The following is a 26,770-nucleotide window of genomic DNA, read 5'->3' on the forward strand; positions in this document are numbered from 1 at the left end:
CAGGAGAGGAGAGGAGAGGAGAGGAGAGGAGAGGAGAGGGAGAGGAGAGGAGAGGAGAGGAGAGGAGAGGAGAGGAGAGGAGAGGAGAGGAGAGGAGAGGAGAGGAGAGGAGAGGAGAGGAGAGGAGAGGAGAGGAGAGGAGAGGAGAGGAGAGGAGAGGAGAGGAGAGGAGAGGAGAGGAGAGGAGAGGAGAGGAGAGGAGAGGAGAGGAGAGGAGAGGAGAGGAGAGGAGAGGAGACTCGAGGAGAGGAGACTCGAGGAGAGGAGACTCGAGGAGAGGAGAGGAGAGGAGACTCGAGGAGAGGAGAGGAGAGGAGAGGAGAGGAGAGGAGAGGAGAGGAGAGGAGAGGAGAGGAGAGGAGACTCGAGGAGAGGAGACTCGAGGAGACTCGAGGAGACTCGAGGAGACTCGAGGAGACTCGAGGAGAGGAGAGGAGAGGAGAGGAGAGGAGAGGAGAGGAGAGGAGAGGAGAGGAGAGGAGAGGAGAGGAGAGGAGAGGAGAGGAGAGTATGGACACTGCTGTTGTCTAGATCAGTCATAAGGTCCTAGAATCATGCAACCATAGAATCGTAGGAGGGCTTGGGTTAGAAGGGACCTTAAAGATCAACTTCCCAACCCCTCTGCCATGGGCAGGGATGCCACCCACTAGACCAGGGCCCCATACAACTTATCCTTCCAGGGATGGGGCATCCACAGCTTCTCTGGGCAACCTGTTCCAGTGTCTCAGCACCCTCACAGTGAAGAATTTCTTCCTAACATCTAATCTAAATCTTCCCTCTTTTAGTTTAAAACCACTCCCCTTTGCTATATCATTATCTGCCCAAATAAAAAGTTGCTCTCCATCTTTTTATATAAGCCCCTTTCAAATACTGAAAGGCTACAATGAGGTCTCCCTGGAGCCTTTTCCTCTTCAGGGTGAACATCCCCAGCTTTCTCAGCCTTTCTTCATAGGAGAGGTGCTCCAGCCCTCTGAGCATCCTCATGGCCCTTCTCTGGTACTCCTCTAACAGATGCACATCCTTCTTGTGCTAGGAGCTCCAGACCTGGATGCAGCACTGCAAACTGGGCCTCACAAGGGCAGAGTAGACAGGGACAGTCACCTCCTTTGACCTGTTGGTTACAACTCTGTTGATGCAGCCCAGGATGCAGTTGGCCTTCTGGGCTGCAAGCACACACTGCTGGCTCATGTTGAGCTTTTCATACACCAGAATCCCCAAGTCCTTCTCTGCAGGACTTCTCTCAATGACTTCTTCTCCCATTCTGTACTCATGTCTGGGATTGCCCTGACCCATGTGCAGCACCTTCCACTTTGACTTGCTGAACTTCATGCAATTCACATTGGCCCACTTCTCCAGCTTGTCCAGGCCCTTTTGGCTGGCATCCCTTCCTTCTTCTGTATCAGCTGCACCACTCAGCTTGGTGTCCTCTGCAAACTTTCTGCGGGTGCACTTAATTCCATTGTCTGTGTCATTGATAAAGATATTAAACAGCACTGGTCCCAAGACAGATCCCTGAGAGACACCACTCATCACCAGCATCCACCTGGAAATAAAGCCATTGACTACAACTCTCTGTGTGTCTTTCAAGCCAATTCTTTATTCATTGAATAGTCCACCCTTTGAATCCATCTCTCTTCGATTTGGAGATCAGAATATCATGTAGGACTGTGTCAAAGGCGTTACAGAATCTACAGGTTTAGATGATGTTAGCTATTAAATATTTTCATGGCTTCAGTGAGAAAACGCAAATGTCTGTGGATACATTGAGGGTGACTAAACAGAGACATACCTGGATTAATTAGTGCTTTAAACTGAAAATAGCTGGAGCGTAAGACACTATTAGTCAAAAACCAGCAGCAACAACAACAAAACACCTTTATTATTTCTTATTATTCTGCTAGGCACCTACACAGATCTACTGCTGAAAGCAGGCTGATGAAGGATAAAGACCCAGCATGCCAGTTTCAATATAATGCTGTACATTTTGCTCCCTCTAAACTCCGTAGGAATTTTGATCCTATGTGTTTTGAAATGTGTAGCTTTAGAAAATCTGAAAAATGAGCCTTCCTTTCTATTTGTGTGACTCAAAATATCTACAGATCTGTGGGATGATGGGTACTGAAACCAGAGGAAATGATCTTTCAGTGAGTTCATCTGTTAGGCATAGGAAAAATATGAGTCTGAGTAAAGAGAGAAAAACATCCAGAACTATTAATAATCTAATGATATTCACACCAGCCATAACAATATGGTCTTCAGAGATGCAATCCTTACTGGTCAGTTCTTCTAGTAGAGGATTTTGTGGGTTTTGTTCCACTTTATGTTTCTCTCCTTTCCTACTACCTGCTGGCCACAACAGTCTGACATCAGTAAGGTTACTTGCTACCTGTCATTGACATGAGATTGCTGCTTGGCAGACATAACTTACACATCAACATTAACACTGTGTGCAGTTGTTGCCATGGTGCTCAAATCTATGAAGGCAGTCCTTTTAAATTGCTAAAAGGAATAAACAGAGATACTGATAGTGTAAAATGTTATATAGATATGACAATAACATAGGATCAACATATGGACACAGTTTGAGACTCAGGAGAACTCAAAACCCGAGGAAATGGATAGTAGTTCCTATTGGTTCTTCATCTTTTGGTTTCTGGATAGAGGTGTGAGATAGTCTGTTCTTGTTCAGGTCCCTTCAGGCTTTCAGAGCTGTTCATATCCAGCATTGGGGAATAAAACAGATATCTTTCAGAAAGTGCAAAGAAAACCTAACCATCCTTCAATAGATGGTTATGAAACTCATTGGCCAGAGAAGATAGGTTAATTAAGATTTTTGCTGTTATTCCAGCAGTTGACTTCAGAGGTTATTACTACTATGCTTTCTAGCAAATGGGACCTTTTAAAAAATAATTTAATTTAATTTAATTTAATTATTATTGTAATTTATTATTTTTTATTTGCTGGTATAATTTACTCTATTTTAGCTGGTCCAAAGAATATTTTCATATAAATTTTGCAGACTCCATAAACTCAGTCAGGGCTGAATGAAGATGACTTGAGTTCAAGCCTATGAGCTAGTGAATATTACATTATTTATATGTGAGGTGAGACACTTTCAGATAGAGATTGAGAAACTGTCTCTCCACCTTTCATTCCTCTCCACTGGTTGCCTTCTTTCCTCCGCAGTAAACCATGACACATTGTCAGGGCAGTCATCTAACAATAACATTCCTAGTCTGAATGAGGCAGGATTCAGTGAATCCTTAGAGCCAGCCCTACTACTCTGGAATGGGTTTTCCCCTTGTATTTTCACCAGAAATTTTATTCTGGGAACCTTTTCCAAAGAAGACCTGAGTGAAATCATTCTAATTAAAAAAAATGTTGCCAAAAAGCTTGCAACCAGCCTCACCTAGCTCTTATATGCAAATCTCTCTTGCAGCTGTAGAGCCCCAAAGGCTTTTCTGAGCTTTCATATGGGCCAGCAGCCACAGGGAGAACATTCTTTTTGGATCAAGCCCTAAGGAATGTGTAATAAATTTGCCTATATATGACTATTTTAGAAAGAAGTATTTCAGTTTTAAGTTTTAGAATGTACAGTTTCAGAAATAACCTCTGAAGAGTTACATGTGCTCTCAACCTTTGCACTCTTTTGGAAATGCAATAAGCAAACGTCCTTGAGTTTTGAATGACTCAGAACACAGATGGTTTCATTATTTTATTGTATTGCAAGTTACCTTCTTGCGGATGGGGAATTAGCCCCCTAATTAATAGGAATAGAAGAGAGATTCCCTGGCCTCATCATTGTAAGCAGCTTTTCCTGTGGAAGAAATGATGCTGTAGTAGTAGTTTGGGGAGCCAGGCAGAACTGCATTCAAACAAACATATATTCTGTGCCTTGTTTTTTCAGCATGGGAGTGGATATTCTGAAACGCTTGCTGTTTCCTGTATGCCTGCAGCCATGCCATCTCAGATAGCAATCTTCAAATAAAACTGGGTTGGGTTTGGTCAGGGCTTGATTTTCGGTGGAGTTCTCCCTTTCCCAAATGCTCTATGAATTAGTAATGACAGAGACTGAGAGGTGATGCCTTTCCTCCTCAGCCTCTCATCCCCGCGCCAGTTAGGGCTTTCTGTAAGAGAAGTGTGCTGCTGGGCTATCTGAACAATCAGAAACCTGCACAAATTGCACAGCCTCTTTTTCCAGAAGTAAGAGTTTTTGGTCTTGCATGCTGGGTTGAATTTTGGTTTAGGAAGTTACTACTGTCTACTGGTTTAAGATTAGTTTTTTGGATGGACTACCCTTTTTTTATGAACTTAGTATGTAATGGATGCTGCTTTCAATCCTGATGCAGTTGTGTTCAGTGGTGAACACAGTGTTTTTACTTCAAAGCATGCACAGAACAAGAGTTTTAAAATGGTTACATTACAGGTTAGAACTCCAAAAATCTGCTTTGGCACCTGAAAACTGCTTTTGGATTTCTAACCAGTAAAATAGCAGTCCTGTATCTGAAAAAAATCAGCTCCAACAATATCTTTAAAATCTTGGCTGTGGTGTGTACATGACCTGAGCCCTACCAGAGTGGAAGGCAGTATGAATTTGTGGTAGTCATTCTTTCTGTTTTTTTGCTAGGTTTCAAGCCAGCTCACCTCTTGGATTCTAGTACATGGATTCTGGAGTCAATTCAGCTATGTGTTTGCATCTTGAAATTACTACATCATTGAAGGCAATTATAGCCCTGCTTATTAACTTCAGAGTATGGAAAATTTCATTTGTTTTTCATAATGGCACAAGCAGCTTCTCAGGCCCGTATTGTGCTAAAATGTTCAATGGAGTCAGGGGATATTTTTGCAACGTTTGTTCACTTTTCCAGTTACAGTGTAACTGCAGTTTTTAGAGGTTAAAAAACAAAACAAAACAAAAAACAACAACAACAACAAAGGCAGCACAACAAAGGTAGCTATGCAATATGGTCAGAGACAAATGTGTGATAATAAAAATAGCTTAATCCTCTGGACAGGATATTACTTCTACTATTTACTGACATCAGTACTGGAATCTTCTGTCACTCCTTGGCTCATGTTATCCACTCTTAACTGCCTTTAAGAAATTCTGGTCTGGTAGGAACCTGCTTCTGGTAGTCTTTTTAAGATACTGGCTTCAAAATACATGCAATGAGAAAAACCGAAAGTTTGCTAGACTGTAAGCTAAGTCACAATATACAGTGTGAGACTACTTTTTCACTGCCCCTTCTGACTATGAATAGTAGCTGTATGTCACTAGCATTCCTGCTGAAGTTAGAGCTTCTTGTCAATGTTGGATGCTGTAGAGAGCAGCAAGAACTGATCCTTAAAAAATTTGCTTTCAAAGACTCTGAAGAAGAACCAGTTCAATAAAATTATTTAACCTGTAATTGTAACAGTTTCAGAAATTGAACAAACCTGTACCAGCATCCAGAACTGTACATCACATAACTTCATCATTACAGTTCCCTGCTAGTATTTTGTATTCAAGTATGAAGGTTCTAGCTTTTTTTCTCACAATAGTTCCCAATATTGACCATGTCTCACAGCTATTAAGTCTACCTATTGCTTTACAATTACTCTTTTCAAAGATCCAAAAGAAAAAGGACATTAATACAAATTACTTCCTGCACTGATTGTATCCTTACTCTTGCTTTATAAGGTGCTCAAATCAAGTCTATATCAGTGAAAAAATTAGATATTTAATAATACCAGGAAGCAATTTTATGTTTTGGCACTTGACAATATACAGCAGAATGTAAACAGGCATTCTATTCATAAAATACAATTAAATCAAAAGACATTAAAAAGGCTGGTTAAAGATTTCTAAAGCCAGACGTCATTGGTGAGGTTTTAAGTAATTTGAGAGCAAGCCTTTACAGTACACATTAGTGAAAAGTGAAAATATTTTTCAATAGGTTGTAACAACTTTTTTTTCCTGTTTTAATCTCAGCACGTTTAAGAATATTATTGTAACTCAGTTACTGAAAGCATAGCACAGGAATAGAGAGGAAGACGTATAGGGAATGGGACAGAAGTAGCTTCAATACCAGCTGAAGGGTTACTTAAGGTTTCTATTGTTCGCCAACTATATGACCGAAGCTTGATCAGAATGTTGCTCATCTTAACCCATTTACTTTTTTTCCTTAATGGCAATGATCTGGTCATGGTAGTGTTACAGTTGGAATACGTATTTTTCAGAAATGATATTTCTTTTAAAAAAATTGTTAGGAGAGAACTCTTTTTATTTATTTATTTATTTATTTATTTATTTATTTATTTTAACCCTCCTTGTACAAAAAATAAAAGGAAATAAAGGAAAAAATAAAAATCTGTTACTTATAGGTTTTGGAAGTTCCTTACTGTTTATACAGAGTTACACTACGTTGGTTTGGGCAGAAATATTCTTTTTAGAGAACTTTAGAGAATTTTAAGAATAATGATAAGTACTATAATGTATTTCACAGTGTGTCATCTCTAAAGCAAGATGAGTTTTAGTAAATGACAATACTCCATTAGGCTTGAACAACATAGACAGCAAGGTGTTATCATGACCATCAAAAGGTACAGTAAATCCTCTGTGAAGAATAGAACAATAAATTATCAAGTGCATTGGTTTCTGTACTGAACAGATCAGAAACATACCAAGAATGTTAATTAAATGCTCTTTAGCATGTCAGTGAACTGCAAGAAGTGCATTAGGGAATGCTTAATCAAAAGACGGTAAGACCTATACTGCACAGATATCACCGTATATCTTTTTCTTGCTGTTGTGGTTTAACCCAACAGACAGCTAAGCACCACACAGCTGTTCACTCACTCCTCCACAGTGAGATGGGGGAGAGAATCAGAAAAAAGTTAAAAACCTGTGTGTTGAGATAAAGACCGTTTAATAGGACAGAAAAGGAAGGAAATAATAATGACAACAGCAACAATAAAAGAATATACAAAACAAGTGCTGCACAATGCAATTGCTCACCACCTGTCAAACGATGCTCATCCCAATCCTGGGTAGAGGCTTCCCTGGCTAACTCCCCCCAGTTTTTACCACTGAGCATGACAATATATGGTATGGGATACTTTGGTCAGCTGGGGTCAGGTCTCCTAGTTGTGTCCCCTGCCATCTCCTTGTGCACCCACAGCCTCCTTAATGTCAGGGCAGCATGAGAAGCTGGAAAGTCCTTGACTCCATGTAAGCACTGCACAACAACTAAAACATTGGTGTGTTACCAGCATTACGCTCATCCTAAATCCAAAACACAGTACCATACCAGCTACTAGGAAGAAAATTAACTCAATCCCAGCCAAAACAGGACACTTGCAAGCAGTGTAATAATATGAATATGCATGTCAAGTCTTGCTCAGCAGGGAGATAAACTTCATAAGGTAAAAGATGTTGTCTCACATCATAAAGTCAAAATGTCCTACAAAGTTGTCCTGGTCCATACAAGATCTTTCTCTTTATTATTTTCCTATTTAGAATTAATTTTTCTAACAAATTATAGCAGTTTAATGGCACAAAACTTCTATTTATTTATTTATTTATTTATTTGTGAAACCTGGGTGAAAGACAGTGATCCATCAACAACACCTGCTGTGATCAGGTGGTAAATAGTGGCACCACTCAGTGGCAGAATATTTTTCCTGCTCCCATTTCATTATTACAAGGAGAGAAACATGTTATATCACTCTTTAAGCTATGTAGGTGTCCTCAGTTTTAACAGTAAGAAAAACTGAAAATTCTTGAGACAGAACTGAATACTCTGTGTATGTGTGCATATGTGTGCATATGAACACGTATACATGTGTGCTTCTATATATAAAATTCTACATGTGCTTTATTTATTTATTTATTTATTTTAATATAATGAGCCTTAGGACTTACTGTTCTCAATGGTAGCTTGACTAATCTACACTTGGGTAAAGGTCCTCTCAACTCAGCTTAACTTGAATTGAGAGAAGTTGTACTTCAAAGTAGAGGTATTTGCATGAGCAGCACAGAAGTTCAGTTTTGTCTTGTTACCAGCTCCAGTAGTGCAGCTGGCTGCACATTTGTACACTGGCTTTAAGCCACATATCCCTTTCAGGCCAACTAAAAACATAAAACCAAATTTTTCTTGGAAATCTCCCTTTCAGTGCTTCAGACTGTGCCTGATGAAGGAAATACAGAGAGGAAGGTTTTCCATTGTCAGAGGAATTACTATGCTTTGTCCAGTTTGTCCATTCTTAGGTTAAAAATGAGAAGCGAGGAAGAAAGGAAAAGGAAACGTTAACTTTTTTTTTTTTTTAATGGTATGGGTGTGAAAAACAGAAAACATGAAGAAAAGGTGAAAGGGAATGTAGAAGATGAAAGAGAAATGTTCTAATTTCTTAGAAATAAGAAAGGAAAAAGCAGTAGATGTGAAAAGAAGCTGTAGAAAATGAGAGCAAGAGGAATGTGAGAGAAAGTAAAGAGGGAGAGAGAGAAATCCACAGAACTACTGGTGGAAATAAAAGCATGCATGGATATCATATGAGTGACGACACCTGGAAAATGAAGAGATGATGGCATTGGCATAGCATCATTCATAATAATTGCACAGACCCATGGCTCTCTGCATACCCTCTGCACTTCCTCCTGTGATGGCTTTTCAGCTGGGGAAGACTGACACTCTCTTGTATATCTAAAAGCACAACAGGGATGTCAGGAAAGGCTGCCATATACATATATAATAAATGTACTCAGATGGATATACACAGGATTTTTCAGCCTGAATTGTCAGGTGTATTATTTATACCCGGACTGGGAAATAATATCAGAGGTGCTGGGTGTGGAGGCTCTGTAGGGCTAAGATGGAAAAGCAGTGAAAATGAGTCTTTGTCCCTCTGCCCTCCTTGTTTGACCCCAAAAAGTAAGCAGAGATTTCTCCAGATTTACCCAGGACAGATGTCTCAAGTGAAGCATATGGCTTTTACAGTCATTTTTCTGATTACAGTGGCAGTGTTTTATTAAATTATTTGGAGAAAACAGTATTTGCCAAAAGAAACTTATTAAAAATTGTATTGGCCATTGCCTTCCAAATCAGTAAATATTCCAGCAGGTTATTTATTTATTTATTTATTTATTTATTTATTTATTTATTTATTTTTGTGTTTGTTAGTTTTGTTTCTTATGGCATTTAGGGTGCTTTTAATCATTCAGACATTTGGAACAGAAAATCAACAATGTGTTGCCAATATTAAAAGCTGTGTTAATTCAGAAAAGAGGATAGAGAAAGCACAACAAGCAATGCTTGGTGCACCTTCTCTTAAGAAATCAAATTCTCAGCAATTCTGTTAGAACAGCAATGTGTGCAAAGTATGGATCCAAATAATTCTGTTGGCAAATGGGTGGCATTCCTATATGTAAAGGCTATGATGTCATGTAATCTCAAATTCAGTCAAGTCAGTTTATGCAGTAGATATCAGTGTGAGATTTCCACAGAAACCTGGGCTTCTCAGCTCCCTCTTAATAAGTAGTTACACTACTGGAATACTTATTGATTATTAGTGGTTCTTTCATTGCAGTGCTCCAAAATGTGCTCAAACTTGAAGGCAAGGAAAGTACATCATACACAATTATCTCGGAATGAGTAAACTGAGGCCAACTGTTTACTGTTAGAAACAACAGTAGAATTCTCATCTGTCTCAGAGGTGATAATTTTGTAACTAAGGTGGTAGCGTAAAGTCACTATCAACAGAGCCAAAAATGTGTTAACAGAAGTGTATGCCAGGACAGGACTGTTGTATTTTCCAGCCACTACAGTTCTTAGTTCAATGCTGACTTAAAAATTAAGATACTAATAAAAGAAACAAATTTTAGGCAGTTTATGGATGGTTAACTAGGAACACATTGTACTGTTTGTTAGTTTTCATGTGTGCATTAAAAGATTGCTTTACCACAGCACCTCAAAACTTTAGCACCTCTGCTTGATTCTCAGCTCTCATTTGATCCTGATTTCAGTGTACTTTTGTCTGCATATTATAGTTTTAGGACTCTGCTGATACTGTTGTTAGCTTGTGTATAAATGTATCTATAGATATTTATTAATATTCTCACTCTACAAATTGTGATCTTTTTCAGTGTACCTTGAGGACAGTTTTGTAAAATCTGGAGTGTTCAACGTGTCAGAACTTGTGAGGGTGTCCAGAAGTAAGTTCACATTTACTTTTAATCATTTCCAAATCAAGCAAAGAATTATTTCTTGATCGCAGTATTTGTTTGCTTTATTTTTTTTTTCTTTTTTTTTGTCTTTTTCCCGAGATAAGATGTATAGGAAATGCCTATAATCACTCAGGATTTTGATAACTTTGACCACAGCATTACAGTGCATCTTGCATGCATTTATAAAAGTCTTCTTTTGCTTCTTCATTATTTAAGGACTGAACCAATTTTTTAGGTGTCCCCCTGCACATAAATGGACTCATATGTCAGTAAAACTATGATAGGTAATGAAGCATTTTATTTGTTAGACTTCCAGCTTTTTCAGGTTGCCCGGCACATCCTTGGACTCTGCTAAACCATATGACTATTATTTTAGGTTGTTTTTGAATTTGTAGCTCTTGAAAGACAATCACAGGGAGGACAGAAATGATGATTAACAATGTATTGTATTTCTTTTACATGCGGCAGTGGTTGTAACTGAATTTCTGATTACATTGGCTTGTTTTGCCATCAGAAAAGTTATGCACACAAATATTTAATAATAATAATAATAATAATAATAATAATATTAATAATAATAATAAAGAATATACTGTAATAGCATGGCATAAACACAATGCAGAACTTCATTTAACACTGCTTCCTGAGCACTTCTTTCCTCACTGGTAAAGTATTTCTGTTAAGACTTAATTAAGAAGTGAACAAAAATACTTGAAAGTTATAGTTGGAAGTGTCTGCAGTGATAACACCAGCATTATAACAACTGAATGGTCAGGAAATTCTCTTTTCTCATGAGGAGAGGACAAAAACCGTGAGACAGAAGTCTCCAAAATTCTCTGTCCAAATATTATACAGAAGCTAGATTATGCCAGGACATGATGCTTGATGGATTCATTGAATTTAAGATGTGAGTCCTCCCCTCCCCTCCCCTCCTCCCCTCCCCTTCCCCCCCCTCCCCTCCCCCTCCCCCTCCCCCTCCCCCCTCCCCCTCCCCCTCCCCCTCCCCCCCTCCCCCTCCCCCTCCCCCTCCCCCTCCCCCTCCCCCTCCCCCTCCCCCTCCCCCTCCCCCTCCCCCTCCCCCTCCCTTCCCTCCCCTCCCCTCCCTTCCCTTCCCTTCCCTTCCCTTCCCTTCCCTTCCCTTCCCTTCCCTTCCCTTCCCTTCCCTTCCCTTCCCTTCCCTTCCCTTCCCTTCCCTCCCCTCCCCTCCCCTCCCCTCCCCTCCCCTCCCCTCCCCTCCCCTCCCCTCCTCTCCTCTCCTCTCCTCTCCTCTCCTCTCCTCTCTCCTCTCCTCTTTTTTTTTCTTTTTTTTTCTTTTCTTCTGCTTTCTTCCTTTTTTTTTCCTTTTATTATTTTCGTCGCCCCCCCCCCCCCCCCCCAGTTGGTTTGCTGAAGATATGGTTTTTATTTTTTAGGGGGCTGAGGATATGTGAAATACAGCTCTGCTTGTAGTTGTTAAATAGTTAAATATAACGTATTGGGCCATTCAGATTAAAAAAGAAGAATCAATATTGGAGTTACCTTATGAAATCATGTCTTCTGCAGCTGTTTTACTTGATATACTTCTAATATTTTTTAAAGCATGTGGTTTCTGTGGGATTTCTTACCATGCATTTGTTTAACCTCAAGCCGCAACAGTGTTGTACTTTAACTGTCAGGAAAAATACAAACCTTCAGATATATTACACAACATGCAATTATTCTTTTAAGTGCCAAAGGTAGTTAAAATGCACAATGCACAGACAGTGAACAAAGGTAAGTATACCACAACATGTAACATATAATTTATTGTTGAAATGCTAAAATGTATGGTTCACAGGCTCTACACGGAGAACTGAGTAAATGTGTGTTTGTGTGTAGGTGTATATATACAGAGCAGTATCTAAGGCTCTGGGTAAAAGAAAAAGGGACATGGTACAATGTGTGTCCCCAGATTTGTTCTTTCCAGTTATTTCGTTTATTTAACAAGGACTGTTAGCTCTCTGTATAAGCCCTTCCTCACTCACCGTAAAAGTCCATCTTCAGAAGGTTTAGCTTTGTGCCATAGTTCATATTACCTTCACATTGATGATTACAGATTGTCTGCTATAAAACAATCACATACAACACAGGCATTATGTATGCATAACTTCTTAGGGATTTCTAGGGACTGAGGAAAGTAATTCACTTTTTAGATATATAAACATTGATAAAACTTGTCTGTACTTGGTTTCTGCAACAGGCAGAAAATTAGAAACATGTAGCAACATCTTGATGTTTTTCCTGGTATTAAAAATGAAAAGATGGCTAAAAAGATAGAAGATGATAATCTCTGACTCTTTATAATGATATGTTTTTCAGCACCTATAACCCAGGGAACTGGAGTGAACTTCCCAATTGGAGAACTTCCGAGCCAGCCATATTACCATGATATGAATTCGGGTGTAAATCTACAGAGGTCCTTATCCTCTCCACCAAGCAGGTACAAAACTTGAAATACGTACTACTGTGAAACAGAGTGGGACAAGCAGTTCACAAATACTGTCAACAGCCAATATTTTATGAGTTTTCTCTGATTTTGTGAGGTAGGCTACTTATGCAGGTTAACATAAGTTATGTAGAGACATTTATGTTAAAAATAGTCATTTGAAGGGGAATTTATTACATATCATTGCTGTTGATATTAAAGATGACAGCAGCTTGTGCCAGGGGCAGAACTGCTCACTAAATCATCTGCCAAGAGAAGAGCTACATACCCTGGCACTGCTGCCAAGCTGCAGGCAGGTTGAGCAGCCTGGCAGTAGCCAGAAGTGCCTGATGCCACCAGGTGGTTCCAGGCACAAAGGCCACCTTTGAAGGCTTGGACTTCTGTCCTCAAAGCTGTGTTGGGACAGATACTGTTTCTAGTGAAAAAGGCATTAGGGTAGGTACATAAAGCACAGGGAGTCAAATACAAAGGTGTCTGTATCCTTAAGCATCACCTCAGCTCATGAAAGTGTGTTTCCTGCCTCACAAGGTGTGTTTCCCAGCACAGTGGGGATGAGGACGAGCATGTGAGATTGTCACAGGCATTCTGATTTTTCTTAGCGATCTCAGTGTTCTGAGGGACCCACTTCTTCCTTGCTTCAGCATACTTCCTTCTCCTGATGCTGAGAAGGACCTAGTTCCCTACTTCAGGAACAGCTGGAAGACCCACAGAGGTGAAGAAACTGTTCTGCCCTCCTCTTGACTCCCAGATAATTTACTGTCCACCCCCTGGGGCTCCCCGTTTGTCTGAAGCTGTTTGGTGTACCATGAAATCAAGTACTTCAGGATTGCTCACAGAATCACAGAATCATGGAATGGCTTGGGTTGGAAGGGACCTTAAAGACTATCCAGTTCCAGCCCCCCTGCCATGGGCAGGGACACCTTCCACTACACCAGGTTGCTCAAAGCCCCATCCAGCCTGGCCTTGAACACCTCCAGGGATGGGGCATCCACAGCTTCTCTGGGCAACCTGTTCCAGTGCCTCACCACCCTATGAGTGAAGAATAATTTCTTCCTATATCTTTTCTAAACCTACATTTTCCTACATTTTTTTTTTTTTTTTTTTTTTTAGTTTAAAGCCATTACTTGTCCTGTCACTACACTCCCTGACATAGTCCCTCCCCAGCTCTCCTGTAGACCCTTTTAGGTACTGGAAGGCGGCTATAAGGTCTCCCCAGAGCCTTCTCTTCTCAAGGCTGATCAACCCCAACTCCCTCAGCCTGTCTTTGTAGGAGAGGTGCTCCAGGCAGGTGTCATCTTCATGGCCCCCTCTGGACTTGCTCTAATACTTCCATATCCTTCTTGTGCTGGGGGCCCCAGAGCTGAATGCAGTGTTCCAGGTGGGGTCTCACGAGAGCAGAGCAGAGGGGGAGAATCACCTCCCTCAACCTGCTAGCCACAGTAAGGTTAGGTCACACTAGGTCATCTCCTAGGCTTCTGCACTCCAAGGACTCTGGAACTGTCTGTGCAGTGGGATAGGACAGAAGGACTGTCACAAGACTGAGGTGCTATTCCACCGGTGTCTATCACTTCTGAGTTACTGAGCTCATATTCTGCCACTTAATTCCATTGTGTTTTCAGGTTGTCATTGTATTTTCACCTAGTACATTAAAAAAAAAAAAAAGATAATTAATTTTCTCAGTGTATAATGATGATGACGATGATAAAATTGAAGAAGAAGAAGAAGACCATTAAAACTTTCATTCTGGTTTTCTTTGACAGTCTGCGTAGCAATACCAGTACATATTATTACGACGAACCTTGAATTCCTTTCACTTCATGGAAGTGCTCCCTCTTTTTATATAGTGACATGAAATAGGAGCCTTTTGTTTTCAATTAAATTCATCTAAAATGAAGAGTCCTTGTTTCAAGTTATACCTCTTTGAAAACCTTAGGATTTTGACCTGGTAGAATACAGTGAACTACATTTTTTCCCTTACTAGCACACTCAGAAAAGTTTCTGTTTTACCTTGACTCTGTTAGTTAATCTTTTCCAGGACTTTACTTTGCTTCCATGGTTTCTCTGCAGATTTAACATTCTCATGATACAACCTTTCATTGGTAGGTTACAGGAACTGTTTTCTTGTTTTTTCAGGTGAATGTTGGTAGAACGAGAACAATTATGTCTTTTATATGTTACGTAATCATGCCATCTCTGAGGTATTGTCATGTGAAAAAATCAAGCACATACCTGAATTACATATTATTACATAACATGTTCTATGGCAATTAGCAAAAGATCTAAAATCTGCTCTTTTGTGCTTTATATGCCTGAATTACTTTTTATCAATTTTGTTGTTGTTGTTAAAATCTAAATAGTTTATATAACACTACTAGCTGCATATCATTCTCACGACCAAATCTTACATTACTTAACAGCAAAAGGCCCAAAACTATCTCCATAGATGAGAATATGGAGCCAAGCCCGACAGGAGACTTTTATCCTTCTCCAAATTCACCAGCTGCGGGGAGTCGGACATGGCATGAAAGAGATCAAGGTGAGTAGTATGGGACTGTTTACCTCCAAGTATATTCAAATATACAATAAATCTCTGCATCCACTTTACTATTACTGCAATAAAGTAATGGGTTTTTAGAAGAATTATAATTTTTCTGTGAAATATATGTATTTGCTGGTTTTGTAAATGTAGTTAAATATGATATAAACAAACACATAATTTTTCCATCTGGTGTTTGCCTTATCTATTGTTTGTGAAGATGTGTTATAAGTGAGGTACTTGATACTGTGTAAGCTGTAATCATCCCAACAGGATTTTGATTAAAACAATTTCAGTGAAGAACAAAACATCTCCATACAGTGGTTGAGACAGTGCTAGTTTACTCAGTTTTTGTTTTACCATGATGCAGACGTCTGTATGTGTGTTTTGTCTATACCCTGTGACTCAGGATAGGTCCAATAGGCCCCCAAGAAGCCCCAGCATAGCACCAGGGGACTATATCCATATGCTAAAGGGTGTTGATAAATCCTGCGCTGTGTTTTGGGTTATCAGAAGTAAGGAACGTGTTTGTTCAGAGACAAAAATGATGACTGTCAAAACAGTAAAGTGAACTGTCATAACACTCCCTTATAAAGCTTGGTGCTTTATAAACCTTGATGTCGGTGTCTTTTCCATCACCTTTGTGATGTGAAAACTTATTTAAACTTACTTGTATCTGAACACTGTATTGGTTAATGTATCCTGTGGCTGAGATGCCGTAGCTCATTGGACAATCTGTGAAAATGCACATCACAGTATGTAAAAGTGAAATAGAGAAGACATGCAGCTGCTTCCTTTGCCGATCTTCTGTTGTTTGCCCTCCTTTTCATCATGCTCACTGTTGGTCTCAGTTCTTCGGTGCAGATCAACCCTTTGGGCTTCCCTCATTTTTGTATTGATTTCAGCTTTGGGTTTGTTGTTGTCTGTTTTGTTTTATTTTTAGGTTATTGCTAAGATTTCTCTTCCATCTATGTATGCAAGGTAGCATGTGCTCAGTATTTGATTTAGTTGCTTTTTATTTTCACATTTTGGTTACAGTTGGTCCACTTTTAATATGCTTCTTCCTACTGTGACCTGTGTTCTCATCACTAGGCTGTTATTCTCACACAGTTTGCTTGTCTTTTTTATCCTTCTTTTTTTTTTTTTCATACTTTTTATTTTCCTCTTGGAGGTTCTTTCTTACTTTTAGCTGTTTGCAGCGTTCACTGTTGAATTTTGAAAAAATCTTGCCTATGGCTGGGCATAGCTAAACTTAAGAACAGCAAAACAGCAGTTTTGTCAGCTAGAATGTTTTCTCCTTGTGCAAGATATTCTCCTTCACTGTTATCTGTTTTGCCTTGACACTTTTATTATGTTTCTTTTTTTCATAAAAGACAGGGTTGCACCTCAAAATAATTTTTGTGCCTTTTAAAATTTTTTTGTGCTGTCTGGGGAAAACAGACCAAGGTTCTTTCCTGAAGTATTCTCCGCATATCCCACTTGTGAAGTGGTATCCCTTTGTGCTTCTGCATGAGCTGTAAAATAGTCCACAATGCCTACCCTTGGTAACTGGTCTCATGTGTAGTAGGCATGGAGTAGCTCCTGGCATATTTCTTCTATTTCCAGTTTGTCAGATGCTTGATACTGTTCTGACGATAGCAGATATCTGTGTAAAACTCCTTTCAGGCTCAGAAGTCTTACCAGGGTATGACATTTGTGAAAACTTACATTCTGTTTTCCTATGTCTGTTAGTGCAAAGAAAATCTTGGAGGGTTTTTCTAGGCCAGAGAACTCACTGGTATTTCCTCTTTTTCTCCCAAGGAAGGAATGAGATCTCCATTTCATTTGAAGCTAGGCATAAATGAAAAAAAGAAGACATTTGGACTTATAATTGTGATCAACCCGTGTCAATCAGAGATGTAGTCCCAACAGACACTGTTTTTCCAGGCATCCTACAAAGGTCATCAGCACTAGAAATAGGAATCAAACCATAGTACCCACAAATGATAATATGCAGTGGTATCATGGTTTTGGGTCAATAGCTTCTATTTCACTGTAATGCAATGTTAACTTTTCTAGGAGAAATAAAATCAGAAATAGAATTAGTATTAATCGTAGAATGCTTTGGGTGGGAAGGAATCTTAAAGATTATCTAATTCCATCCCCCCTGCCATGGGCAGGGATACCTTCCACTAGTCCAGGTTGCTCAAAGCCCCGTCTAACCTGGCCTTGAACACTTCCAGGGATGGGGCATCCACAGCTTCTCTGGGCAACCTGTTCCGGTGCTTCACCACCCTAACAGCAAAGAATTTCTTCCTAATATCGAATGTAAATCTATCCTATTTTTTATCTTTTTATTTTTTATTTTTTTAGTTTAAAGCCATTGCTCTATGACTACATTCTCTGGTGTTAAGGGATAACATTACTGATTTCAGTTTCATTGTCTTCGTTTTGAATGTGATGGAAAAAAGCGTCTAATTTCTGACTTGAAATAAATTTAATTTTTTCATTTGCATACTTAAGTATAATGTATTTTCATAGAAATAGAAATTAAATAGATTTGAAAGATTCTTCTATCATGAAAGTTATACATATCTTTATTTAGCTGCATTTGTAAAATAGCAGAAATGACATTACAGTGATAGTTTGGAACAGGAGATAGTGTCAGTAAGGGAGTAGCAGGTAGCTGAACCAGGCTGACATAGTGTAGTTGAATTATGAGTTTCATTTGGTATCTAAGAGTCATCTAACACTTTGATAGTCAGAAAAAAGGGCACAAAGCTTAATGGATACCACAGAAATTTAATGAGATTAAAAATGTGGCAGATGAAAATTTGCAGTGGTGTGGAAAAGGATAGATCAAACTTTTACTGCTGTGAAAAATAAATATCATGCAGTTCAGTAGGTAAGTAAACATCAGGAGAGGTGACTGTAATAGTGATTCTCATAGAATCCTCATAGTTTCTACTGCTTCTCTAATGTGTAGGTATGCATCATGAAGTGTAGGCACATGACCACCAAGTGTTTATGGTTGGGCCAGGATGTGGTATTTGTGAAACTAAGAAAAAGAAATCTAACCAAACAAAATCTTCCTCAGACCACAGTCTACTATCAGTTGCAAAACTTCAGACTTTGTCCTTTTGCTGTTAACAGTCTTCTTCCTGGCATACTACTTCCGTAGGTGTTCTGATAAGTTTTCCAGATGTTGTATTTCTCAGAAAATTTTGGGAGAGTTGGCTGTTTGAAAATTCAATTCTCAGCAGAAATTAATACGCATATGTGAAAGAAAAGGAAACTATAGATGGTGTAAGGTTGGTCAAAGCCAATCCGTAAAGGATTATGAGCGTAATTTCCCCAAGCTCTAGTATTGCTACATATGCCATTATCATAGAATCATAGAATGTTTTGAGTTGGAAGGGACCCTCCAGGGTCATAGAGTCAAACTCCTGCTTCCACGCAGGACCACCCAAAAATCAGAGCATGTGTCTGTGAGCATTGTCCAAACACTTCTTGAACTTTGGCAGGCTCAGTGCAGTGACTACTGCCCTGGGGAGCCTGTCCCAGTGCCCGACCACCCTCTGGGTGCAGAACCTTTCCCTAACCCCCAGCCTGACCCTCCCCTGTCCCAGCTCCATGCCGTTCCCTCGGGTCCTGTCGCTGTCCCCAGAGAGCAGAGCTCAGCGCCTGCCCCTCCGCTCCCCTCGTGAGGGAGCTGCAGGCCGCCATGAGGCCTCCCCTCAGCCTGCTCTGCTCTGGGCTGAGCAAACCAAGGGACTTCAGGCACTCCTTACACGTCTTGCCTTCCAGATCCTTCACTGTTTTTGTAGCTCTCCTTTGAACCCCATGTAATAGTTTTATGCCTTTCTTATATCCCTGTGGCCCAAACTGCACACAGTACTTGAGGAGAGGCTGCACCAGCACAGAGCAGAGCAGGACAGTCCCTTCCCTCAGCTGGCTCACAGTGCCATGCCTGATGCACCCGAGGTTACGGTTGGCCCTCCTGGCTGCCAGTGCACGCTGCTGGCTCATATTCAACTTGTTGTTGACCAAAACCCCCAGATCCCTTTCTGTGGCGCTAGTCTCCAGATTCTTGTCCCCTAGTCTGCACATGTAGCCAGGTTTCCCCTTCCCAGGTGCAGAATCAGGCGCTTGCTCTTATTAAAGTTCATAATGTCAGTGATAGTCCAGCTGTCCAATTTGTCAAGATTTCTCTGCTAGGCCTTTCTACACCCGTGGGAGTTCACAGCTCCTCCCCATTTAGAGTCATGTGCAAACTTACTCAGTATACTTCAAGTTCCTACAGCCATATCATTTATGAAAATATTACAGAGAACTGGCCCTAAAATGGAGCCATAGGGAACCCCACAAGTGACTAGCCACCAGCCTTATCTAACCCTTTGAGCCTAACCCGTTTTTATATTATTCTCAAATAAAAACGTAAAAAACTTAACCAAAATCAGTTTTAAAAATAAATTCTAATTTGTAGTTATTAAAGCAAGATTATAGCTACTAATGGAAGAAAACAAAAGCTTATGAAGTCATTATACTGTCTTGGAGTTTTACTAAAATGACATGCAAAAGTATAAAATTTTAAAAAATATTTTAAAGTATGTGTGTAACCACAAAAGTATGTATTACAGTTTCAAAACCTGATTTAAACAAATTATCATGAATTTATGATCTGTTGGTTTTGAATTTATATACATTTAATCATTGTGGGAATATTTTGTAGTTTGTGCCATTCTTTTTGCTACATTAAAATAGTTTAAATATAATTATTTTGCATGATTTTTTTGAAACGTTTGAGTTCTTTCCTCAGAGCAAGCAGGCAGAATTATAACTGCAAAGATTTATCCCAAACCTTTCGTCTGCTATTAGCTTTCCAAGTAACTAATCATCCTCCAAAAATGTCAAACCATAAGAAAGTGAAGACAGAGCATTACTCAGAAATAAGAAACCAAACAATGCATTTAGGAGTTCAGTTTCTGTGCCTACTGTAAGATCTTGTGCAAGGCATTTGTTTTCTCATGTACCTTGTTTTTTTCCAAATTAATGTCTTATTAGTGTCAAAAATGTCTGGCTCATGCCTTAGCTTATTTCTACTGATTGGAAATATATCTAGATCTAAACAGTAGTGTTCTGTAATTTGGTATGTGTATCTTTAACAAAATTCTGATTTCCTGCAACAGTGTACAAATACCTTGTGAAATAGATTGAAATTGCTGCATGATTGAGTTTGGTGAATGTTTTTGAAATTCTTAGCAGGTTAAAATTATGTATAGCAAAACTAACCAACCAACCAAACATTAACAACAAAAAATCCCCTTCCTTGTGTGGAGGAGGAAGTTACTAAAAATGTAACAACAAAAAAAAAAGTCGGAGTAAATAGGCTAAGAAGTGCTGGTAAGCTTCATGATTTATTAACTGATAATTAAAAGGATAGTTTTTTCTTAAGCTCCTTAAGAACTGAGCAGGTCGTATGCACCTGTGGCTTCCCATCTAAAAGCTAGCTTGACAAAGTTAATTAACATAATTGAAAACACTTTCAGCAGTTGTTCTTGAGACCTGTTTTGCTATTGTAGTGTTACAACTGTGTTGTAAGTAGATAACAGGCACTGTCATCAATACACACTATTGTCATTAAAGCAGAGAGGTTCATGTGAATTTTTGTAGAAGTCAGGGGTCTAGAAATACAGAATGTCAATAGCGAATTTTAATTTTACAGTTTCTTCATCATGTTCTCTCTCTCACACCTCACCCACCTCTACCAACATTCAAGAGTTAAGATGCCAGCATACCATTAAAACTGAAACAGCTAGACCACCTTCACCTGTTTATTGGGCAACAGCTGTTGGACCCTTCTCTTCTCTGGTCCCAGCCCCCTTTGCTGAATATCCCTCCACTAGACTCTTGCCCCCTTTTGCTTTCTCCCCACCCACTGGACACTCACTTCCCATTGGCATCCTCCCTGATGGTTCTTTCCTTTTTGGGCCTTCTTCTCATGAACTGTCAAAGATGGATGTTCTCATTTCTGAAGTGAGGGAACTAAAAGAGGAAGTTGTTAATGTGATCCAAGAGTTGAGAATGGCAACAGATAACCCTGGCTTTTTGGTGGGCTGTGCTGTTCAGTTTTGTTTTTTTTTTTTTTCCCCCCAGATTCTCTTGGTCCTTCTGAAGGTTAATGCTTTAGACTCAGTCTCCATCTAACAGATGCATTCATCTTATGAAGGTTTACTTTGTTGAATATCAGTTAAATGTGTTTCTAAGTTTTTGAGTTCTCAAAATTATTTTATGTCAAAGCATGTTTCAAAGTGATTTGTATCATAACTTCTATTACATCTGCCTTTGTAATCTTTAATATTTCAAAATTTTCTTTAAACACTGTGTACACACATCATATACATATGTATACATATTTATATACAACTTATGGGTCTATCTGAATTTTCTGTTTTTAACTGGTACAGTGTATGTAAAGTAGTTGAATGCTGCAACGATTCATTTTCATAATATCAACGGTTTTAACATTCTTAAAGTAAGAGGTACTTCTTATCAAGAGTAAGTTTTCAATGTGTCTTTCCAGAGAAAATTCTTTGCTTTGGCTTTCCTTTCATAGTCAACTAACAGCTATTATGTTGAGAGTGGCATCGTGGTAGCAAACAATAGCGTTTATGAGGAAGACATGCCCAGGAGGTCACAAATTGGGTTCTCCTAGTTTTTTCCTGGTTGCAGAACAAGATGTTGTTAGTGATCAAAGATTGTGGGCATTGTCTTCTTGAAAAATCAGTGGTTCTTCCATGGTAGTTTAAAAAATAAAATAAAATAAAATAAAATAAAATAAACGTATAGAGAGTAGGTTTACTTTTGTTTCCATAGTGTCAATTTTACAAGAAAAACTGCCGGTACTTGAAGTAAATTAAACGTTATTTTTATAAAGGTGAAGGAGCTTTTAAGAGCTATTTGATTTAAGAGCTATTTTTAATTTAAAAGGCAGAGAAAGAGAAAATAATCCATGAACAGGACAGTAAAAACATTATCTTAAAATGAGTAAAGTAGCTTGTACATCAGGAATATTTACAACCTCTGTTACTGGGTGGGAGTGTTATTATGTCCATACTCACTACAAAAATAAAGCAACAGAGGTTATGTTTGTTTCCTCAGCAAGTGTAAACTGGGGTGGCTTAGAAAATCAGTGGTGTACAAAAAAAAAATATATATATATATATATGGATGCATTGGATCCTGGAATTTTATCAGAGATCTAGGATTTTTCTTTTAAAACAGCTTTAGACTAATTTTCAACTTGCTCATTAGTTTCTTCAAAAATATTCAGTCTAGCAGATGATAAATTTTCTAATTTGGGCAGAGTATTTTGACATTTTTTATTTTTTTTTAAATCTCTGGATATGGCTTTTTTTTTGCTTAATAATGTAATTGTAAAAAAAAAAATCTTATAGGTTCTTTGTCTTTTATTTTGAAAAATGTAATGTGGCAAGATCTATTAATTAATCAACACACTTAAAGCTAGTATAGTCATCTGCCAGTGGAAGATGTAAATGCAAAAGGATATTTTTCATATATGCATAACACTTATTTAGTTACTGAAATTAACAATAAAATTAACCTCTTAGAGCACGATTTTGTCCAGGAGCTGTTATTTGTACTTGTCGTATTCGAATGTTACTGAGTAAGAGGCTTCAGTATTAGTTTTGAAACTGCTCAGGTCCTCTGAATATCAGAAATTGCAGGTTCACTATTCTGTATGATCTGGCCTATCTTCAGTTACCAAAAGAGTTGCTATTTAGTACCTTAGGAATAATAGGTGTCTGCATTGTCTATTTTTCCAGTCATAGGATGTTCACAAGATTGAAATTCAGTGCACATGCAACTTTTTTTAGGCACCTGTACTTTTTGTCTATATGGATAGAATTTTTGTTTCTGTGCTATACGTTGATAAATTTGAAAAGGTTCTTCATTTGTCCTTTTAACTACTTTCATGCAAACTGTATCAAACTTGATCACAGTTGTATGTGAGTTAATGATTTTATCTCAGTTCAAAACCATTCCCCAAATGGATCTATAATTAAATTAATATATCTCACCTATTAAACCATCCTAAGGTTACAAATATAGACTATAATAGTCATAAAAAGGAGATGCCATAACCTAAATGGTTCTAAATTAACAACTTACCTTAAATTGTTATATTTCAAATACCTCCTTAATCTTACTGCATTAGAAATTGTGAATAGTTTTCTGATTTATGCAGTTAAAGTTACAATATTTATTTCATTTCCTAGGCCAAGTTCTTTGGATTCTCAGTATTAATAAAGTTCTATAGCTCTGCATTTTTCCTTGGATTTTGGATGACTTTCTGTAGGATAATTTAATAAATGCCTAAAATGTACTCTAAACTCTGTATAATTAGTTTTGCTTTTTAATTAGATTTTCTCACAGTATCCCATAATGCTCTTTTACCACAACTATCTCCTGGAATTACATCTCTTAGCAATGATTCTTAGATTTTATTTTTCTTCCCCTTCTGAAGGGAAGAAAAAGAAAAGAGTAGTCAAGTACCTAAAGTATTTTCTAGTTACTTAAGGGTTGTTTGTGGCAATACAGAGTACTTGGAGCATCATGTGAGCTTGGAGATAATGGTATATGCATTCATTATATAATATTCTATGTAGCAACAACATTGTGTGTTTGGTGTCATGCTTTTTATCTCTGTTTCCGAAGTCAGCCTTACTATCTGTAGTGCCTCCTCCATGTTTGACTGGTAGCCACCCCACTGAGCTTTGAGTTAATCCTGAATACTTCCCGTATGACATCTGGTGGGCTGTGCTGGTGTAGAGGATGTTGGATAAACAGCCTGAAGTTTTGGGAAGAAGTGAGGCAGGAGGGGCTGTGGAGGTGAAGTCTGAACTCTGTTGCTGGTCCCTGTGGGTCACTGCAGAGCTGGTGGGGACAATCTAACCATAGATTAGAATTTTACTTTTCAAATGGTAGAACACATATTTTTTAATTTCCAGGAATTGTACTGAGTTGTTTTGCTTTATGCTCATAAAAGGTTGGATACATGTAAGTAAATGAGGCTAGTTGCACACAGCAATAAAAAACATCCATCAACTTGTTTGCATATATACTTTATTTATTTATTTATCCATCCTCCTGATGTGCTTGAAGTTACAAGGGCAGGCAGATACAACCCTCCTGTCTTCTGTCTAACCTCCCTCCTGTTTAGGAAAAGAAAATCATCAAGGTTACTAAATACCACAGAATGTGAGGACTGGGCAGATAAACTGTTTGCAGTACTCAAGAAGTTTTATGGGTATAGGGATGAGAAAAATGACTTATTCCATCTGAAGAGTTTCTGAACTCATATTTCAGTTGGCTAAAAGTTTTTGCATGCCTTTTTTCTCTTAAGTGTATATTTTTTTTTTTTGAGAAATGCAAAATAAAATAATGTAATTTATTAGAAAAATAGAGAATGAACAAGGAAATAATTCAACTGCCATTGGAAGAAATTTATTCTGGTTTTGCTGTCACTTTTCTAAATTGGAATATCATTTAGTGTTTTGCTCACCAGCTTGCAGTATTGAAAATATAATTGGGAGAAATTCTAGTTTAGTTCCTCTTATTTTTTTCACAACCAATCAGAAAATATAGTGTAATGAGATGGTTTGGCTGCAGTGAAATAGCACAACAGCAGAACAGAGTGTTAGATTAGCCTCGGGCATGGCTGGTGATAGGATAACCAGTGTCACAGTCTGGTAGACTGGTTTCTGCAACATTGGAGGTGTGCCTGTAAAAATAACATTGGAGTTATTTAGGCTGATCTGAAGATAAGAGATTACCAGGTGTTTGTAAACTGAAATGTTCTACTCTAATATAAAATTTTCATACATAAACTGCTTTTCTACACTTGATGAAAGAAACAAAAACTTCTATACTTGAGAAAGAAACAAAAATAAAACCGAGGTTAAGTTTTTAAACTTGAAGAGGGCATCTCTCTTCAAACGTTCACCCTGGTTGCTCCTCAAGTTCAGAACACTCACAGCTGCTAAGCGATATGTATATGTGTCTTCATATAAGACCTCACTGCTTCTCATAAAAGTGAATTCACAAAAAGGGAGTCTTCACACTGACAGTTCCTAGACGTGTCTCAGAGAGTCATCATACAGAACTGGTCATGATGATTTCTTGGTTGATCTTCCTCTCAGGAAAACATTGATCATCAAAACTGATTTTTTTTTTTTTCATGGAAATAAATCAATTGTTAGGATGGCTTCTCTCTGGTCCAAGATAAAACTTACAATGAGGGAGAATGAGACGCTGATAAACTAGTGATTTGGAAGGACACATTTCAATAATGGGAGACCCAGATACAAAGTCTAATCTCTGCCTGATGCTGAACAGGAATGCAAGCAAAGTCCTTCTCTGTTCCAGGCATCAAGCATTTGAGACATCAAGCTGTTGAGGTCTTTTTCTCTATTTACTCACAAAAAGGTCATGATTCCTTTTTTGTGAAGAATAAGAATGAATTAAAATATCTTGATATTTAGGATTCTAGTTTTCCATCCATCCCCAGTGCTAAGCCTTTAGAACAGACATACCAAAGCCACCTTCTTACATGAGATGTGTTTGTGCTTTAGAGTCACCTAGCTGTCCATATTCTGTGTTAGGTGCCTTATTAAGACATAGAATACTAAATACCTACAATGTTAAAGAAAATTCAGCTGAGCACGTCTGAATATTGGTGATGCTGCTGTGCTTGTACAGAGTGGCTCTGCTTGTTCTTCGCAGGCAGTAGTGTAAAACAAAACTATTTCTCCTGAGCACAGTGGAATTTGTCTTGATTCATCATTGTCTTACAACTATCCAATGTGAATTCAAAATCTTACTTAGATTTTCCTGTGTTCTTCACACGAGTGTTCCTACTACTGTAGAAGCAGTGGAGGGTGAGTCCCAACTATATGATGTATGTGGTGTACTCTGGCACCAGAATTAGCTCAGGTACAGCCTCTGGAAAATGATCAGTTCATTTAAAACTCTAGCTTGAAGACATGGCTCTAATAGCTTGCTGCTGGTGCTATGGACTCCATAGCTTTCCTGCTTTCACTACACTTCCATAAACATTTGAACATGGTTTTATCTTGATTTCTCTAGAGGCAATGCAACACTAATGAGTTGTAAATGATCTTAAAAGATTGCTGTCTGCAGGACTGTACCATGTAAGGGAAGACCAGTGAAAACAAGCTGTATAAATATATTAATAAGTAGAGATAAAGAATAAATTGGATTAAAATAAATTTAATATTTGTTTATGGCTTCTTCATACCCTGCTCTTCAGCGTGTTTCATGAGCAAGAAAGAGGAGCTGCCATGATGTGGTATTGTACAAGAAAGCAGATCAGGCTTACCAGAAACAGGCCAGTGGATATTTGAACTTGTCCTGGACCACTGCCTGATTCCAGATGAGTTCTCCTAACAGGTGGCTTGCTGACTGGTGTGTCAATGTGACAGTCATCCAGGGAGATGACTGGATCAAAGGCCGCTTCAGACTGAGGAAGAGGGTCTTCGCTTGATGA

General features: G+C 38.6%; 1 protein-coding gene across 17 annotated transcripts in view; it reads left to right on the top strand.

Moving 5' to 3' along the window:
- NFIB (nuclear factor I B) overlaps window positions 1-26,770 on the top strand; it is a 185,710-nt gene that overhangs the window by 109,447 nt on the left and 49,493 nt on the right. For all 17 annotated transcript variants that reach the window (XM_083817314.1, XM_083817329.1, XM_083817323.1 and 14 more), the window contains exons 4-6: window positions 10,121-10,189; window positions 12,539-12,659; window positions 15,083-15,201. In XM_083817314.1, coding sequence (XP_083673440.1) covers window positions 10,121-10,189; window positions 12,539-12,659; window positions 15,083-15,201 — 309 coding nt within the window. The remainder of the gene's footprint in view (window positions 1-10,120; window positions 10,190-12,538; window positions 12,660-15,082; window positions 15,202-26,770) is intronic.

The sequence above is a fragment of the Anser anser genome (assembly GCF_964211835.1).
Source record: "Anser anser genome assembly, chromosome: Z".
Taxonomy (NCBI): Eukaryota; Metazoa; Chordata; class Aves; order Anseriformes; family Anatidae; genus Anser; species Anser anser.